The sequence below is a fragment of the Thermoascus crustaceus genome, assembly GCF_041956765.1.
Source record: "Thermoascus crustaceus strain CBS 181.67 unplaced genomic scaffold VTN00scaffold_1, whole genome shotgun sequence".
Lineage (NCBI taxonomy): Eukaryota > Fungi > Ascomycota > Eurotiomycetes > Eurotiales > Thermoascaceae > Thermoascus > Thermoascus crustaceus.
The window spans coordinates 5,775,230-5,792,997 of record NW_027192527.1 but is presented as its reverse complement, the minus strand read 5'-3'; the positions used below and the strand labels follow the sequence as shown (position 1 = coordinate 5,792,997).

General features: G+C 49.2%; 10 protein-coding genes across 10 annotated transcripts; 5 read left to right on the top strand and 5 right to left on the bottom strand.

Annotated features, from left to right (window-relative positions):
- Positions 1-2,699: 2,699 nt before the first annotated feature.
- VTN00DRAFT_2098 (uncharacterized protein) lies at positions 2,700-2,981 on the top strand (the record flags this gene model as incomplete). Its single annotated transcript, XM_069428278.1, has 2 exons — positions 2,700-2,725; positions 2,807-2,981. 2 exons carry the CDS (start codon positions 2,700-2,702, stop codon positions 2,979-2,981), a joined length of 201 nt encoding a protein of 66 aa, XP_069292800.1.
- A 66-nt stretch (positions 2,982-3,047) lies between these two features.
- Positions 3,048-4,224, bottom strand: VTN00DRAFT_2097 (uncharacterized protein; the record flags this gene model as incomplete). Its single annotated transcript, XM_069428277.1, has 3 exons — positions 3,048-3,770; positions 3,847-4,106; positions 4,185-4,224. 3 exons carry the CDS (start codon positions 4,222-4,224, stop codon positions 3,048-3,050), a joined length of 1,023 nt encoding a protein of 340 aa, XP_069292799.1.
- A 1,051-nt stretch (positions 4,225-5,275) lies between these two features.
- VTN00DRAFT_2096 (uncharacterized protein) lies at positions 5,276-5,578 on the bottom strand (the record flags this gene model as incomplete). The annotated part of the gene is made up of 2 exons (XM_069428276.1): positions 5,276-5,467; positions 5,519-5,578. 2 exons carry the CDS (start codon positions 5,576-5,578, stop codon positions 5,276-5,278), a joined length of 252 nt encoding a protein of 83 aa, XP_069292798.1.
- Positions 5,579-6,186: 608 nt separating this feature from the next.
- VTN00DRAFT_2095 (uncharacterized protein) lies at positions 6,187-6,513 on the bottom strand (the record flags this gene model as incomplete). Its single annotated transcript, XM_069428275.1, has 1 exon — positions 6,187-6,513. The coding sequence occupies one exon, from the start codon at positions 6,511-6,513 to the stop codon at positions 6,187-6,189; it is 327 nt and encodes a 108-aa protein (XP_069292797.1).
- A 1,912-nt stretch (positions 6,514-8,425) lies between these two features.
- VTN00DRAFT_2094 (uncharacterized protein) lies at positions 8,426-8,665 on the top strand (the record flags this gene model as incomplete). Its single annotated transcript, XM_069428274.1, has 1 exon — positions 8,426-8,665. The coding sequence occupies one exon, from the start codon at positions 8,426-8,428 to the stop codon at positions 8,663-8,665; it is 240 nt and encodes a 79-aa protein (XP_069292796.1).
- Positions 8,666-8,956: 291 nt separating this feature from the next.
- VTN00DRAFT_2093 (uncharacterized protein) lies at positions 8,957-9,355 on the top strand (the record flags this gene model as incomplete). Its single annotated transcript, XM_069428273.1, has 1 exon — positions 8,957-9,355. One exon carries the CDS (start codon positions 8,957-8,959, stop codon positions 9,353-9,355), a length of 399 nt encoding a protein of 132 aa, XP_069292795.1.
- A 49-nt stretch (positions 9,356-9,404) lies between these two features.
- Positions 9,405-9,659, top strand: VTN00DRAFT_2092 (uncharacterized protein; the record flags this gene model as incomplete). Its single annotated transcript, XM_069428272.1, has 1 exon — positions 9,405-9,659. The coding sequence occupies one exon, from the start codon at positions 9,405-9,407 to the stop codon at positions 9,657-9,659; it is 255 nt and encodes an 84-aa protein (XP_069292794.1).
- A 15-nt stretch (positions 9,660-9,674) lies between these two features.
- Positions 9,675-11,855, bottom strand: VTN00DRAFT_2091 (uncharacterized protein; the record flags this gene model as incomplete). Its single annotated transcript, XM_069428271.1, has 6 exons — positions 9,675-9,794; positions 10,783-10,919; positions 11,013-11,104; positions 11,164-11,417; positions 11,466-11,595; positions 11,701-11,855. 6 exons carry the CDS (start codon positions 11,853-11,855, stop codon positions 9,675-9,677), a joined length of 888 nt encoding a protein of 295 aa, XP_069292793.1.
- A 688-nt stretch (positions 11,856-12,543) lies between these two features.
- On the top strand, positions 12,544-14,077 carry VTN00DRAFT_2090 (uncharacterized protein; the record flags this gene model as incomplete). Its single annotated transcript, XM_069428270.1, has 2 exons — positions 12,544-12,665; positions 12,775-14,077. The coding sequence occupies 2 exons, from the start codon at positions 12,544-12,546 to the stop codon at positions 14,075-14,077; spliced, it is 1,425 nt and encodes a 474-aa protein (XP_069292792.1).
- Positions 14,078-14,546: 469 nt separating this feature from the next.
- Positions 14,547-15,297, bottom strand: VTN00DRAFT_2089 (uncharacterized protein; the record flags this gene model as incomplete). The annotated part of the gene is made up of 2 exons (XM_069428268.1): positions 14,547-14,747; positions 14,875-15,297. The coding sequence occupies 2 exons, from the start codon at positions 15,295-15,297 to the stop codon at positions 14,547-14,549; spliced, it is 624 nt and encodes a 207-aa protein (XP_069292791.1).
- Positions 15,298-17,768: the final 2,471 nt, after the last annotated feature.

Here is a 17,768-nt window from a genome sequence, read left to right as displayed (position 1 = left end):
CTTCCAGAACAGGGGGAAGATTAACAATTAATAGAGCACAACTGCTCCCAAAACGAACGATGTGGATGTTTTCTGGACTTATTTGATCTAGGGACTGGCGGGAACCAGGGAAGCTTGACTACTGATTCACAGCACGCAGGGTCTTTTTACTGGCCACGCGAGTCACCACCGAAAAACACTCACCGCCCCTGGATCGACCGGGCGGGCGTGGGGTCGGTGCAGCTCCGATAACTTAGCCTTACAGGAACGCCTTTTGCTTGTCATCTGAACAGAGGTATGCTGACCGAGACTTCTACAATGGTGTTCTGTTGCCAAGTGGCCCAATGCCTCTTTCTCTCGCTCTGAGCCACGCCGAACTACAGATATTCTGAATCTCTTTCTGTCCTCTTACTTGGGAACCCACCAGGGCTTGCGGAGGCCTCGTTGTCAAATTTTTGTAGAGTCACAAAAAAATTCGTGCCAAGGCGAAAATTGACCCCGAACTTCGGAATTCGGAGGCAACAACAAATATTTTCTCGTTAAATCCGGCCCGCACACTGCTTGCAGACCTTTCAACAGACAACAAACCATTCAAAAAGACAAGAACTATCGACAACGCACGGATGTCTGATTATCAACAGTCTGTTAAATCTGAAAAGGAACCTACCCCTCGTAAGCATTGGATCCGAGCCTGGCAACAGACGCGGAACCCGTTTCCAGCGGCTTCGAAATCTATGTCTCCAAAAAAATTTTCTCTTTTCACGGGTGTAACCGCAGGCTAAAGTCACTCGTTGCCCGATCGGCGAAAACAGACGCGGAGCACAGCGGGTCGGGAGAGTTGGAGAAAGCACCTGACATGAGAACCCGGCCGAGTCCTTCCCCCAACTTATTCAACAAATCTACTCAGTATAGCCTACTACGGAAGTAGGGTCAGCGACAATCGGGTGGCTTCGCCACGGGAGTCTTACGCACGTCTTTTTGTCGCATCCCACACTTTGATATTCCCACAATCACTGACGTCCAATAAATCGGGAAGATGTCCTAGTTCCCTTGCTGCACTAACAGATGACTCGGCATTCGGACGTATGCACAGACATCTGATAGACTGATCATGGAAGCCTGGAGGCCTTCACCGCTTCCTCTTCGAGGAAAGCAAACCCAGGCTTCTCCGTCGGGGGTAACATCCCCGATCACGCTATCTCCAGGCCTTGCCCCTTTTCTTCCCCATGTTTCATCGGGGGCCCCGATTATCATTATTAAGTGCTTCTGGAAGGGCGCAAAGAACAGTGATTGTCGAGTGTACAGCCTGTACCATGGGATTTGGATGAGACTTTCGAAACTTCTTCGAAGGCACCAAGAAAAAGAAGGTCCGTCCGCTAGCCCTGGACTCCACCATCTCTATCTGAATTACTTAGACAAGTCTCCATCTTATCTGAATCAGATTTCCGCTGGCATCCGGTTCGGTCAAGGCCCAGGTCAAGTGGAGGCATCCCCCACGGCTCGTGCTGACGCCGGGCCGGTAACGTCCGGCAGAGATTCCCACAATGCTTAAGTAAAAGGTGGAGTTGATAACTAACGGTTATCCGTTATCGTTTGAGATCCATACTCCATAGTATTCTTCTGTTGCATCCCGTTGCGACCATCATTATTTCTCACTACGTGTTGTATAGGTACAACTTACCCCAAGACAGCGTCCCCGGACTACTACTACCCGTCGGGCCAATTAGGTACCTAATCGCCCGGAGCACAACGAGCCGCTCTCTACGCGCGTCTCCGCACGCCTCCGCATGCTCGTCATGAAATAGTACCGCACTAGGTGGTTTAAATCTATTTAGATCGCCCTCTGCCAAGTTGTGGGCCTTCTTTCAGAGCCGTCGTTTTCGTGATGCACCCTACGGAGTACGGTGAAGACTATTGATAGTAAGTTTCCGTACCTAGGTCGTTACCTAGGCTTCTTCATGTGGAGCCAGTCTGGTCCTTGCTGTTGCTCTCGTCAAAACTTCGGTCAGTTGAGTGATCTGATCCATCCCCCTCTTTTCTCGAAAGAGGAGAGAAGGCGCGATCTGATGTACTGTGGACAACTCGAAATCGCATCTCGGAAGACCGAGTCGATTCGATCGACAAATTTCGCGAAGAAACGCCATACATGCATGGTCCACTACGGAGTAAATATCTATAATGAGCAGAACAAAAACAAAAAAACAAGCTTACGTCTCGTACCTTAGGTAGTCTGTAGATAAGCTGCATACCCACACCCTACCTTATCCACCCTACCGATACCGATTGTCTCACTATCTTGACCTTGAATCTTGATGCCTGCCCTGGCCAGTTGCTCCTGCCTTAGGTTGGAAACTTGCGGTTACCTGCGGTATGTACGGAGTACCTACCTAATGTACCAGACCAGGGTACCTACGTTTGGCGGTCTACACAAGGATCGGGAAAAAGAAAAGAACACAGTGTCCTGTCGAGACGACCCCATCGGATTCGGGGGACAGACGTCCCCGCCGAAATCACATGAAATATGTAATTGCAGTCCCGCCAGACTGGCCCGATGTTGGACTTGCACGGTAACTTGAATAAATGAATGCCAATGCCTATGGTATTCCTCATTAGGTAATCAACACATTACGGAGTTCTCAGTAAGTCTTGGGAGAAGGACTGTTGACATCATCGTCTGCCGTACTGTGTACTACCCATTTCGAGCAAGCAGTGGCCGAATTATGACCGGGAGGGGGACGACGTGCTGGTAGGACTGGATACTCCTGATGGTCCGAGCGAGATGCCGTCATACATGATTTCAGACTTGGGAGTGTCTTGGAGACTACAGGACGTGGAAAGACATTATCATCGTCAAACACCAGGGGAAGGATATGTTCTTGTGTTATTCTATCCGGCGAGCCCCTTTGCTTCTTCATAAGCCGATGTTTCGAGATCTATTCAAACTTCTCGAGGCTACCACAGATAGAAGGAATGCAGGCTCCCTTTCTCCCAAGAGACGCTAAGTCACGTCCAGAATGTCACACCATAAGATGGAAACCGTCTCTGGTTTTCTAGTAGACCGACTACAACTATCTTGAACAGTCATCCTCAAGCTTCTCTAAACGAATGAGCCTGAAAATGAAATTCTCCACAGGCAGCAAGAACAGCATGACCCTGTTGGCTCGACAAGCTATCACAAGAACACAGCTGCCAACTATAGCATCCAGAATGTAATGGTTGGCGGTCGCGACGATTGTGAGGCCCATCATCATCGGCCACAGCGGCGCAATGCATCGAAGGATCAGATGCGGGCTGTACCTCAGCAAGCAGAAGCCGATAAACAGTGAGTTTGCGAAGTGCAGAGACGGCATGGCTGCGATGGTGAGCTGGAACTTATTCTGGGTCCATGTTGTACCCTCGTTGCTGTTGTGGAGGACATCGAGGAAGCCGAACTCCTCCGGTAGAAGCCGTGGTGGAGTACATCGCCATGCGGTAATGATCACGAAGGCGATGACGTTCTGAAGTGCCATCGTGCGTCTTATGCTCTGGTACTGTCCACGCGGGAGGAATGTGTAGTAGTACACGAGGAAGACCACGCCGAGTACTATGTGCGAGTAGTAGATCCGAGCGAGGACATAGTACATGAGCCATGGGGCTTTGTCGAGGATGAATCTCTGAACAGCCAACTCGACGTCTATATGAAGACGATGCTCAAAGGAGAGGATTTGAAGTGCATGGTGGTAGGCAGTGTCAAAGACTGCTTCATTGCCTTGGATTGCTCTCGCAGAGACTGCCCGCAGTCCCTGGTAAATCTATAACCCGTCAACACGGTTGGTCAATTGCAGCATGAGAGGGACTGGCGGAAGGGGCTCCGTCAGGTTTCCATACCCAATACGTAAGCGACCAATACCAGATCTCAATGAGAAATGGAAAACGTGCCAGCAGCCGGGTTTGGATGTTTTTCCGGGGCGGTGGTGGTGGACATTCCGTCACAGTTCCGTACTTATATACACTTTCATTCCTGCGCTTCTGTTCATCGACTTCGTCGCCATCCGACACAGGAGCCTCAACATCATCGCTGGGCTTTGGAAGCTTAGGGTTCCTGCGTCTATTGATGAGAGTACCAGCGGTGAAGGTGGCGACGATTGCTATTACAAACGGCGGTCAGCAACTCTGTTGTAGCCTAGTAGTTTAAGCCATGAGACGGTTTTTTGAAAGTCACATACCGCCTGGCTCACTAGCATTACGCAAGGCTGATATCGACATGATAGGGATTGTCGGCGTATTAGCGTCACACCGGTGGAAGGGACCAGATCTGTAGGAATATCAAAGGGATAATAATGAAGAGAAACTGATTCCAAAAGAGAGTGACAGCGGCAATCCCGGTATAATCAAAGAAAGGAAAGGGAGAGTGTCGGCATGGAGTCTATGGACATGATGGAGGCTATTTGAGCCCAGTCACATATGTGTAACCGGTTCCGAAGCTCCAATTTCCGCACCTGTGACTGCCTTGTGCCTTCCAGTCTGGGCACTACGTCAGCATCAGCCTCCGTCCCTCGTATGAGGAATGCGGGAATGTTGTCCTTGAGAGGAACAACGCAGCCGCTACGGCACGTCAGCGCTTTTTAGGCTTCGAGCGGGGCGAACCTGACCCTTACAGCATCGCAACCTCAGCCTATCAAGGGAGATAGATGTTCGAAGGAACTTTGACTCTTAGAGGCACGCGACCTCCTTCCAACACCATCCAGAACCATCACCGGAAGGTCCGGAACATCCGAGCCGTGGGAAAGAGAAAAGGCTGCTGCTTCAAGCCTTGCGATGGTTGGACTGCAGGCGATGACGATCATGTCAGACTTGGCGCTGGTGGCCTCGAGACAACGGTTGTGTATACCACTATGCATAAAGTAGTGCCTAGTATGTGGACGGAATTCAATGTCTCCGGAAAGCGGGTTTCGTAGACCAGTCATGTAGAAGGTAGAAATTTAGGGTACCTTTTAGGTACTTAGTACCTAGTTGCAACGTACTGGCTTGTTTCTACTCTAGAACTGTACAAACGTTCATAGAAACCTATTGCACCTGCGACTAAAGGGAGCAGAAAACACGGCATCCCGGCTGCTCAGCCGTATTTAAGCTACATTATAAGTGCAGTGCATTTCCATTCCTACCTTCTACTGGTAGCGTGAACAGCAACCGAATGCCAGTAATCATTGTGATGTTTAAAAACGATTTGGGGAAGGGCGGCAGGGCGTTTTTCTACAGCAATAGCTCCCATCCTCTGATAAGCAATGAAGGCCTCCAGTATTGTCGAGGAGCTTCATCAGTCTCTTTCTATGCCCATTACATCGAGAGTATTGGCAACAGTGAGATGGAAAGCGAGCATCGTTGGATCAGGGGCTTCGATGGCATCCGTTGAGTTGAATGTGACCCGTTTATCTTTAGGAAGAAGGGGTGTGTACATAGTTGCGAAATTCCTGAATGTCTTCATAGTATACGAATTATCTGGCCCATCCTGCAGATATTAGTACCCAAAAGCCACAGCATGGTGAGGATCAATACATACAACTATCTTCTCAAGTGCCATGCGAAAGGAACCAAATTTAAACGGGAGGCTATGCATCATTATAAACGTATTCTTGGGATGATTGATCACAGAATAAGCACGCTTTTCTTTGAGAGCTGGAAAGTAACGATAGATGAAGGCCCATGCCCTCGCAATCTGAGATAAGGTATTAGTCTGATACTCTAAAAAAAATCTCACAAGAGGGAAGGGTTATCTGTGTTTGCTTTACCTTTACGTCTTAAGGTTGAGGCGCTATTGAAGATGGGATGATGTGAGCACACACTGTGTCTACTGTTTCCACTTCCTGGCATTCCTCCTCTGGCAGCTTTTTCAGCCACATTGACGTCGTAGTAATGAGTTATAGCGCATCTGTTTTCATCACGAGCTGACGCAGTTTCTTTACTTCCATCCGATCAGTCCAGTACCTTGATGTCTTTCCAATTACATGCTCTTCTTGATCTTCTAAAGAAGACGATTCGAATGATAGCTCCGAGGGAGTAACAGTTGTTCCTCCAACTACGGTCACTTTGACCAATTAGCAGGGTCAGATAAAAATGCAAATAGTTGTCAAGTCCAGAGTGTCACTTGCATGGTTTAATCAGACATGTTTTTAAGGATTCCAGCCAGCTCATAAAGCTTCCAATCGTCCCGGCGTATAGCAATATCAACTAAGAGATTCTTCTGGCCATCATGGGATAGAAAATCAAGAAAGCATTCAAGATCTCATCAGTCCTATCTTTTGCATCTCTCTTTTGGTAATTATCAAGTCGCTTCTTTGTATGCTTAACTGCATCGTCAGGCAACCCAGGAGGCGTCGCGGGGGTGAGGTTCTCCAGCTCACGTTTAATCAGATCGTCCTCTGGCTGTGCCTGAGAAAATGGCTCTACAGCAGCAGATCTTTCACCAGAGATGGCCTTCATTGACCCAAGCTGGCGCTGCCTCTTCCTTGCGACGGCAGCCGCAGCAGCACCGTGTAGTTTGCGCTTTCGAGACATTTCTGACCTCTGGTATGGTGAGAAATATGAAGGAGAGGAGTAATCAACCATAATCGACGTGCGTTAGTAGATGCTAGATAAGGGTGCTTATGGTGTCGGAATGATGATGATGTAAACGGGGCCTGCCGCTTGCGCTGTTTTTCTGTGCTTCCAGGGTAGGAGCCCTCCAGTCCTTCGACCCCGGGGATATTCTTTATTACCCATGTGGCTTGGTTATAACACGACCTTGATTTATGTTCTATCAGTAGAACAAATACAAATAATCGTCTATCTACCTAGGTATGTACCTAATACTTCCCATTTATCGCTTCCTGATTCCCTTTTATGTAATTTATTGCCCACGGCTTATCTTTCACTGTCCATACTCGACAGTTGACGGGTAGCTCCAGAAACGTAGAAGAGGGTCTGGACTCTGTAGTGAATTTCCCACACCCTTCTGTTCCCGGTAATTGTTGGATTGTACAAAGAAAGGACGTACAGCATGTATTTAACAGGGATCTTCTCCCAAAAGCCTTCCAAAGTTGACAGCGGCCTTTATCCGGAATGGCTGGGCTATTTGTAGAGACAACCAAGCGCCGGAGAGGCTTGGGTAGGTTGCACGACATCGTGTTCTATCAAAATTCTTGTGGATAAATAGGGGCTCCAGGATTCATTATTGCCAAGTACTACGCATTAAAGGCTAATCTCGTATAACAAACCCTGAAGCAGAACGCTGTGTTGGGTCAGCTTGTTTATCGACAAGAAGACCTGGAACTGTGGTGCTTTTCCAAGCTTGATGCCGTTTCTTCCGCGATAGAGTCCAAAAATTTGAGTTCGCATCATCGTAATTTCCGTGAAAAATTAGATACTATGTTCTGTCAACATTGGATAGATGTCTCTGTGAAATTAAGACAGCTTATTGTGAGCCCATCTATTAACATAAAGAAGAGAACAAAAACACCCCTCCAGTTTCCAGGAAAGGTGGCTGCCAATCACATACACTGTCATTGGTCCAGTAGTAAGTTAGATCCTCTGGTTTATTCTGCATAGGAGAGTTTATCTGTTTCCCAACCTACTTCCGAAGAATAATTTTCGTGGGATGTGCGACTTACAGGCGATTCGGAGAGTGATTGTCCCGGGCCAATAAAGTGGCATTCAGTCGGCTATAGCAACCCAGTAGTATAGCTCTCTCGCACTAGTATTGAGCATACTGATGGAAAATGTGATCAAGCTGCAGATGGTGGGATGTCCACGTTGTGATCCCTACCGGATGTCTTCCGCTCTCCAATCTGAACCTATTCCGCTCTTTGGTGCGTGGCCTGCTCTCTTTTTAAAAGCATCGACCACAGCTTCGAGTGTAAGCTTGAACATTTGACTGTAAAACTTTGAGCTGGGAAACCCCGCAGTCATCGTACGCATGGTCGGTTGTATGACCAGCCCTCCCTTTAAGAAATACGGCTCCGATTTTATTCCAGCTGAATTTCGCGTGGCCTTCCATTTCGCGACAGAGAGTACACGAGGTGATGCCGAAGTATTTTGGACTGTTTGGACTTCCTGGCAGTTATCCTGATGGATTCTGTGCCAAATTGTGATGGCAGAAGCTTCCAAGCAGCACCTATCTAGGGTACAGATAGCGACATCAACCTTGCACATGAGGGTATTATCGACCTTGCCGGTACTCCATCCACTCTCCTCGGCGAATGCGACCAGTAACGGTGATTAGGTTCCAACATCCGTCGTAGGTCGAATTCCTGTTCTAGAGTTGACTGCCTTTTCACCTTGCATCGTTAAGGCATCAATGAGAGCGCTCAGTCACGGTGGCTAACTTCCTTCCCAGCACATCCCAAACTGCAGAACTCCGGGCGTCGTGCTATTATTGGTCTGTCGAGAGGGGAAAGGCACAGAATTAGTATGTGACTGAGTTGTAACGTGCATGGTGTCGCCTCTTCGTGGGCGCGTGCAGGAGGTTGATCCGGCGGCCATTGGCGGGCGGCTCGGCCCATGCTGCCAGCCACCGACGCTGTCCTCCCTCGCAGCCCTATCACCGTCGCCCGCCACCGGGGAGACCGTGCCGCTCTCCATCTTCTCCTCTCTTCTCGTCCTCTCCTTTGCTTTCGCCAGCGACTATATAGCCGCTCACCGCTCCCTGCATTGCTGTTTCTTCCATTCCTGACCGTGTCCATTCTGTGCGTTTCTAATTTTTTCCTGTTCTATTTTTCACTCCATAGTTACTCGTTTGGCTGGTCCAATCGAATACTACCTAATCTATTCTTTTGAGTCTGCCTTGCGTCAGAATATCCATAAACAACATATACATACTCCAGCCTTGCAGCTTTGTTGATCAAAGTGCAAAGCAAACTCTGCGTTCTCAATCATATATATATATATATATATATTCTCGTCTCCAAAAGCACTCGTGTCTCCGTTTCTAGACTCAAAACTTCGTCGAAGAAAGCGCTTAATCATGTACGCTACTCGTGCCGCCAGACCCAAGCTCTCCTTGAGCATCTCCGCTGCACAGAATTCCTCTCGTCCTTCACTGTCGTTGAAGTCTCCTGGTCTCACTCCTCGGACTCCAATTTCGCCCTCGCCCATCAGCCCAACTGCGAAGAACACCATCGCAAACCAGCGAGGATACTCGACGTTGCAAGTGCCGACCTATTCATACACGAACTGCAGCACTTCGAAGAGTATCCTCAAGAAGCACCAGACCGCAGGATCGACCAGCAACATGGGCAAGAGGATCCAATTCAACGGCAATCCCACTGTGTACTGCGTGACACCAATCGAGAACCCCGACGAATACTACGGCGGCTACGCCAAGATGTCGCGAGACGAGCGTCGATGGGGTGTGCGGTCGTGATTGTCTCCGGTTCCGAAACGTCTAATTCGGCGAATACAACAAGAGGCGAATGGAAAGCGGGAATGTCTCCGACGGAGCATCCTGGGATTCCGCCCTACCACACCACCTGCCGCCGCGTCCAGCTCCGACTCTTCATCAGCTACAAATCGCGACAAATCTGATTTCTTCCGGCGAACCCGCGACAGAACCAGCTTATTGCAACACAAGCGTTCATCGAGGAAATATAACGCAGAAGAGATCCGGACCTTCAGATAGGGCAGTGGCCAGTCAAGGTGGATGCTCGTTGGAAACGAGAACGATGTAACGCAGATATGGATATTTATGACGTGATGATCTTAAAAAAAACAAAGACTCTAATTTTGTGAAGCAAATTAAAAATAAATCGGTCCCTACCGTGTAGTATACTCAAAGCCCTTCCTGTGTCATTGCGCCCGGCATTCTACAGTAGTAGATCAGCGTATTCGCACGCAGTCGTAGTCTGCTTACTCCTACCAGTCTTTGAAGATTAAATGTAGTATAACCTAAACCTGGACTATATTAAAACCATCGTGAAATATGCTGGCTAAAATTGCTATCCATGAATGAGTTGGAAGTACATACCCGCAACGTCGCCTGCATATTCATCTGGTCATTCTTGTCAAATCTTTTACCCAATGACTCCAGACAATGCAAAAGAGAGAGAGAGAGAGAGAGAACTGGAGGATTCCACGGTGCAAGGGCTCAGATGATATTAACCCAAAAGTCGAAAGCCGCACGAATCAACCTCGATACGCTGAAAAAGGGCTGCAAAAAGCCGTTGATAAGGATCCGGAAATTGATCTTACTTTGAAGCTTCCTTTAGATTACACTAGTCGCCTCTCCGAGATGTGGAAATCCTGCCTGTGAAGGTTTGGTCAGAGACTGTTCGCATGCAAGGGAGACAATTGAGGTGTTAGAATATTATATAACTGCTGCGCCCCCAAAATTGTACATCAGCACTTCACTCGCCCTCTCTTGTTGGCCGGATAGAATCAAAGCACAAGCAAAAATAACATCTAGCTCTCCACCAGTAGTATGGTCCAGTAGAACGAAGGGTTAGGTACCGCTAAACGAATAAGTACACAGGTTTATGCGAATCGCTCTGATCTGCTGTCGCTATTAATTACTTCGAGCGATAGGAGCAGATCAAGGAGGACTTGAGAATTGTCTGCTAAGGAGTAATTGCTTCTTATGTGATATCAGCGCTCTGGGACCACCCTCTGCCGCGCCCTTCTTGCTCTTGCTCTCTCTCCCTCGTCAACTACCTAGAATATCAACGAAGTAATTGACTAGACTATAGCCATATATATTTGTAAAATGTACAAGGTTTACTCCATGTCAACAACGCACTTCGCAGCGGTTTTGTTGACCTTCAATTGAAGCAGATCTGGTCGTGAGTAATGACCAACCGGATCAGCCATCGCCTTGGCATATCCAATGGATTGCAAGTCGATATCCGCCTGGAGGATACACTCGACGCCGGCAGGGGGCGCTTCCACCAGCGGAGTGCCATCGGGTCCGAAGATCATTGAGAAACCACGCCGGGCTGGACGAGCATTAGGTATTATTAGCAAGAAAGCAACTTTTCAGATATCGTTCCATATCGAGATTAGATAGATACGGCAGATGAGGTACGTACCCCCTGAATCATCCCCTCCTCTACCAAATTCTGCTTGGCTAGGTTGTCCTTGGTGAGAATCTGCGTACAGACAAGCACGAATGCCTGTCCCTCTATGGCCAGAAACTCGCTCACCCTCTGAGAAGCGACGTCCGTTGCATTGAATCCTCACGGCACTCCCTTCGCCAACGGGAACATGGGCGGCCAGGACGCGACGTGGATCTGCACGCCCTGTTTGTACTCATAGTACCGCAACAGCGGCTGGAGATGTTCCCAGCAGTTCAAGGCGCCGATCTTGCCGAACGGGCTGTCGACGACCGTCTGCACCGAGTCGGCCTGCGCGTTGCCCCAGAGCGACCACTCAACGTGCGTGGGCTTGAGCTTGCGGCGGTGATGCACGATCTCGCCTTCCGGGGAGATGAACGACTACGCCATGTAGATACTTCCCGCATCGCGCTCGCTGTAGCCGAGGACAGTGAAGATCCCGGCTTCTTTGACGGCAGCCTTGATGGCGTCCATCTCGGGCGAGTTGCGGGCGAGGGAATTCGCCATGTATTGATGGAAGAGTTCGACGTTGTTGATCGGGCTGCTCGTCCACAGTGACCTAGATGAAAGGAAGCTGAGTGAGTCAATTTTGCTTGCAGGTAGGTATCTATCTACATGCATCCACGCAAATGTAAATCATTAGTTTTGTAACTGCCATACATACCATAAATATCCCGGAATCCAAACCTCTGGGAAGCCGAGAACATTAATTCCTTTCTCGCCGGCCTCCTTGATGAGTTTGATTGTCTTTGCGACACTCGCTTGGAGGTCATTCCAGCCGGGTTCGGCCTGGACGGCTTTCACACGGACTTTGGTCATGATGCTTGCGTTGCGAGGTAGAATAATGACAATTAGGCTAGGGACGGGAAGATGAAAGATGAGAGAAGATCCCAATCACAAATTCCGGGGGGGGGAGGGGTGAGACTGGTTCAGATCTTTATATAGACCAAAAGTGGGCTGTACTCAGTACCGCTCAGCCAAAAAGGATTGTCATGACAGTCACTCCTGGTCTGGAGCTGCTGATATAGGGGGGAATCCCCATGACACACCCCCCTTAGGCTGTGACAGATACGTATTTGTACAGTAGTGAACCATATCTTTCGTTACCCCTCCCCTCTATCCAAGCAAGTTACCCCGCTTTTGCCATATCTTGATCTTGGCTGGCGTTGTCTAGGATCTGCGACCTATTACAATGTTTATTCCTTTCGGATAGCTTTAAAATCACATGATTTTAGAACAGCAATCTGCCAAGCTGCCAGAGCAGAGGGGAAGGGGTAACGAAAGATATGGTTCAGTAGTATAGAAGAGGGTGCCCGTAGATTCTTGATAGATAGGTTGCTCCCGGTTTTCTCCTGGCATCCAGTTAGGGCACTGCCTTAGGGCTTCCGTGGCCCGTGCGAGATCGATCGGATTTTGCGGAGATGGAGCCGAGATAGATGCTCGTCGGAACCCTCACATCAGTACCTAAGCAGCGTCGTCTATGTCGCTGTAGCCTTATATACCGCCAATGCCGAACCCCAGGACAGCAGTTCTGAGGCTCCGCAGGTCTTATGGCGCTGTCTCGAACAGTCATTTCTCCCTACTACCCCGTCGTCGGGGTCTGCTCACGCTAGCTATTGAAAGTTCCTGGTACGTACGGCACGGCGCGGGCTTTCTTCTTCGCTCTCCACCCCGATCTCCCCATAAATCGTCTTTCTAGATTGTCATAGCTAACTTAATATGTTGTGAATACATGTAGTGATGATACATCGGTAGCAATTGTCGAAAAGCACGATCGTCCATCTAATAATAATAACGCCGCAACCATACACTTCCTCGAAAATGTCACGGCGGACACGAGACAGTACCGCGGCATCCATCCCATCGAAGCACTGCAGTCGCACCAGGAGAATCTTGCGAAGCTTGTTAATAAGGCATTAAGACATCTCCCGGTAGTGCCAGAAGATGGGAATGATAATACGAATCGAGTCTTGACGCTGGCGGATGATGAGACGGGCAAGCGACTGCGCATACCGGATTTCATCTCCGCCACGAGAGGTCCTGGGATGCGCTCCAATTTGGCCGTCGGTCTGGATACAGGAAAGGGGCTCGCTGTGGGGTGGCAGATTCCGTTCGTTGGTGTACACCATATGCAGGCGCATCTCTTGACGCCGAGACTCGTGTCCGCTTTGGCGCAGAAGAACGAGAGTGGTGGTTCCTCTTCGACACCGTCGACAGGGTCAAGCAGCCCTTCCTTCCCATTCCTCTCTATTCTCGTTTCTGGCGGTCACTCGTTGCTGGTGAAATCAACCTCGATCACTGACCATGAGATCATGGCATCCAGCGCCGACATCGCGATCGGAGAAACCCTCGACAAGGCCGCTCGACTCATCCTCCCGGAGTCCCTGCTCCAGATGGCTAAGAATACAATGTACGGAAAGATGCTGGAAATTTTCGCATTCCCCAACGGCCCCGCGGATTACGCAGACTACAGACCCGCCATGAACCGCGGCGAGGAGCTGATCAAACGGGAGAGCCCCTGGGGATGGTCCATCACCGCCCCATTCGCGAACACACGCCAGCTGCAGTTCAGCTTCTCGTGCGTCTCGAGCACGGTAACGAGAATCGTCTCCAAGAAGGAGGCCGCGGGGGAGGTCATGTCGGACGACGAGCGTATCGCTCTCGCGCGCGAATCAATGCGCGTGTGCTTCGAGCACCTCGCGTCGCGGACCATTATCGCTTTGGAGTACCTCCGGGATCAAGGTTTGGATCCTAAGGAGATCAAGACTCTGGTCGTCAGCGGTGGGGTTGCGGCTAACCGCTTTCTCATGACGGTCCTCCGGTCGTTTCTCAATGTCCGCAGGTTCGGGCACGTCGAGATCATCGCGCCCCCGCCGTATCTGTGCACTGATAACGCGGCGATGATCGGCTGGGCCGGGATCGAGATGTTCGAGGCCGGATGGCAGACGGACCTCAGCTGTCGCGCTTTGAAGAAGTGGACGCTTGATCCGCGGGCAGAGGATGGTGGGATTTTGGGTCCACAGGATTGGAAGAGAATTTAAAAAACAATACCAATAATATGGAGAAAGAAGAATGAAGAAGAAATCAACCGAAAGTCTGAAAGGTCCATGGGGATTTTCACAACCGACTTGCAGCAAAGCAAATGCTAACCATCCCGCCTCTTGTAGAATAGAGATACCCTCAATGACTTCATTCCAACATCACTCTCATGAACCCGACTCTGCATCACCTCTTCTTGAATGCCATCTCTCATCCATTTTATCATATAGTGGAGAGACTGTAACAATAGCTGTATATATATGAAAAGAAAGAAATGAATATGTAAATTGATAAAGCAAATAAGAAGAAAGGGAAAAGGATAGACGGTCAGAAAACAAAGTATATATGTACATGAATGCTAGAAAAAGAAATAGCAATTAAAGACGAGCAGGGTAGTTGGGCATCAGACATGACACATGACTAGCAAAAAAAAAAATCAATTGCCGCTATAAAAAGATTGCTTGATACCGCCTAGGTTAGGAGCTCATCCCAACCGGGCATCGTCGATTTGCTGGCGCTTCCCTCACTGCTATTATTATTTTCGTTGTGGCGGCTGCTGCTGCTGCAACCGTCATTATAGTCGTGGATATGTCCCCGGCGTTCCGCCGACCTGATACTCGACCTCGGGCTGCGGCCAATGGAGAGAAGAGACCTGAGGCCGCGCTCGAAGCACTGCCACGGCGGTTAGCACAAATACTGCACATGCCTACATACCTGGGTATCTCGGTAACCCCTGTAATTTAAAATGGAAATAATCTAAGAAAAGAACAAAAGAAAGAAAAAGAATAAGCAAACTTACCACTTTCTCGACGTCTTGCCACTTCTCACCCACCGCGTCCGCCAGCGGCTTCCAGGTCTGCTCTCGTAGCTCCCGGTACCGGGTCCCAAGCCTCTCGAACCGTTCACTGTCCCAGTCGGAACCGCGTCTCTTCGCGATGAGCCGTTCGTATCTCTTTCGACACGCGTTGGGTGTCTTTGATGGAAAGTGTTCTTTCTGGATCTGACCCCATCCGTGGCCTTGTAGACGGGCGGCAACGAGCAGGTTATCGTCCCTGCTCGGCCAGGGTACTGAGGTTGGGTAAGAGGCGGCAGACTGTTGGATACCGCTGCTACTAATCTGATCAGGGGATGATGAAGAAAGAGGAAAAGAAGGGGGAGGAGCCTGCTGAATGTGGTGGTGATGATATCCTGTATTTGTATTGATGTGAAGAGGGAGAGGCATGATGGGTATGGATGATGCTGATGGTGATCTGGCGGATGTCCGGTGGTGGGAGGGCCTTGGGGGTGATGGTATCCGCGCTCGAGGTGACATGGGATGATCTAGACGGCTCGAGAAGACGTTTATCATTTTCCAGGTCTCTTCACAGTTGGAATATGTGATGCCCTGAAAATTATCGTGGTACTGTTTGCTTTGGAAACTCAGTCAACCTCGAACATTCAAACATGCGTTACACCAAGAGAGAGAGATCGAGTGTAGAAGTGTCTTTACCATTTCGAGCGTCGAAGAGCAAGCTTCTGGCATGTGCGCTTAGAATTCAGGATGGTGCACTTCTCGTTCAATTCTTGGAACACACAATACGTCGTTGATGTAACTCGGTAAACTGGGATGACAGGTTCAAAGATTCGCAGTTCGGATTTAAGGGGAACAGATTGACTAAGATAAAAAAAATCAGAAAATAGAACCGACATGGAGGTCTGGCATATTCGAATAAGGAGAATGCGATGGTAACAAAAGGGTGTCAGGAGGTCGTTGATATTCATATCGCACACGAAGGGGGTATAATAGTACGAAACGATATTTCTGAAAACAGAGGACAACGCACACTTTCAGAGACAGGACACGAAGCTCTCGAGTCGTGCTCTGCTTGTTTCAATCTGCTTCGATATTCTAGTATTTCTGGTGATGTAAGAAACGTGATGGTCTTTAAGCAAACATGTTATTTTGTGTAAGTATTCAACTGGGAGACGTATGCGAAATAAAGTGGAGTTCGGAGAGGACAATGGGTCGAGGGGTCTCTCGAAAACAAAGACCGCACCCATCTTGGACATATGTATATCTTATGATTGTCAAGCTGTCCGCTTCCGCCGGTGACATCTGGACCCCTTCTCCTAGTCATGATGAGTCTGTCCCGCAGCAGTAAGCCAAATAGTGTGTGGGTGGGTATCTTTCAAGCCAATTGTCATTTGCTGGTTGCTTAACCGCGCCTTAGATGCTGAAAAAGAACATAGCCTTCTATCGCAGACCACGGGGGGATCTGTACGGACCCTTCATCCTCAAACAGGCGCAGCAGGGTCTGATATCACGATGTGAACAAAAACGGTAAATCCAGGGACCATCTATAAGCACTTAGCGCGGAGACCTTGCTCAGGCAGAGGATGGGGGCCGGATATGAAACGTCCTGGTTGGACTGGCCTGTGCCCCAGACGAGCATGGGAAAGCCGTAAAAAGGCCCATGAGTTACAAGGCGCCTCAAGCGGTCACACCTCCGGTGACTCGGTATAGAAGATATCTATATCTGCCTGAGGCTGCATGTTTCAGCCCTAGCTTTTGTGTCGCTGAAAGATAGCTGCAGCCACCTAGTTAACTGCCGGGATGGAGTACATGGATCTTTCAGCATACAATCTGGTCATTTGGCGCCGCGGTTCCTTGCAACCGGGCCGCGGCTGCGTTATTCTTCTGCATACCTCTCCAGCAGACGATGGACTTTCGCGATATATTTACTCTCTTTATCATTATATGTGAGCTCTATGTAAAGAGAACAATGTTTCGACCTCTTGGCCCTAGAGTCCTCGACATGCGACAACGACATTGTGCTGCCACTACAGGAAACCAGAGTAATCAGTTCGGGGTTCGATTTTTTTTTTTTTTTTTTTCCTATCGAGGCCGCTGATAATTCATTATGTTCTCAACTTAAAGGACGCACCCCTGCGACAATCAGATATGCATTTTGACAGGTGTCTACTATCTTCTGGTTGTCCGTGAATTTTGCTGTTTCCTGAACACCCTTTCTGCATGTATGCTGTATTCTGTCACATAAGCCTCCACAATATACTCAACTAACTAATGATTTCTTTCTTTCTGCTAAGCTTCAGCCTCAGACGTGCCAAAATCTTTTTGATCCTCGGTGCTCCGAGTGTCAGGGTGGCTTAGGTGCATTATGCCCCTCGATGCGGGTAGCAGATCATCATCGTTTCAGGCGCTTAAGATGATCGGCACGTCATGTATTTTTGTCCTGTCATTTGGTCAAAGGTCCTCCCCGGGCCAACGGAAGTGGACTGCAGGAACTTGCCACACCCGTTCTATTCTCTCTCGTCCATTGGCTTTGTTGGTGGCCTCTAGGCTATGGGGTGTCCAGGTTATGGACAGCCGTTGAAGGGCTGCGACCAATTCCTCTCGGCAGGCTTCTGCGAAGTTAGCTGCAGGGTCTCTTTCTCCCCCAGGTCAGGCCCTCAGTGCACAACCCGACTCTGGTGTACAAGGCTATGCATGCAAGTTTCAGACCAGATGGCCAGCAGCCGCAGCCTAGGGAAAATTGCAGATCTAGCGCCGTCAACCCACTAATCAAGGGTTTCATCTATTAAAAGAACACTTGTCCATCCCAAAACGGAGCGTCCGGGCATCTCCAGTTCTTTATAATCATTTCTGTCATGTCCGGGGATCAAAAAAGGCTTGTACCAATGACGATCTATATG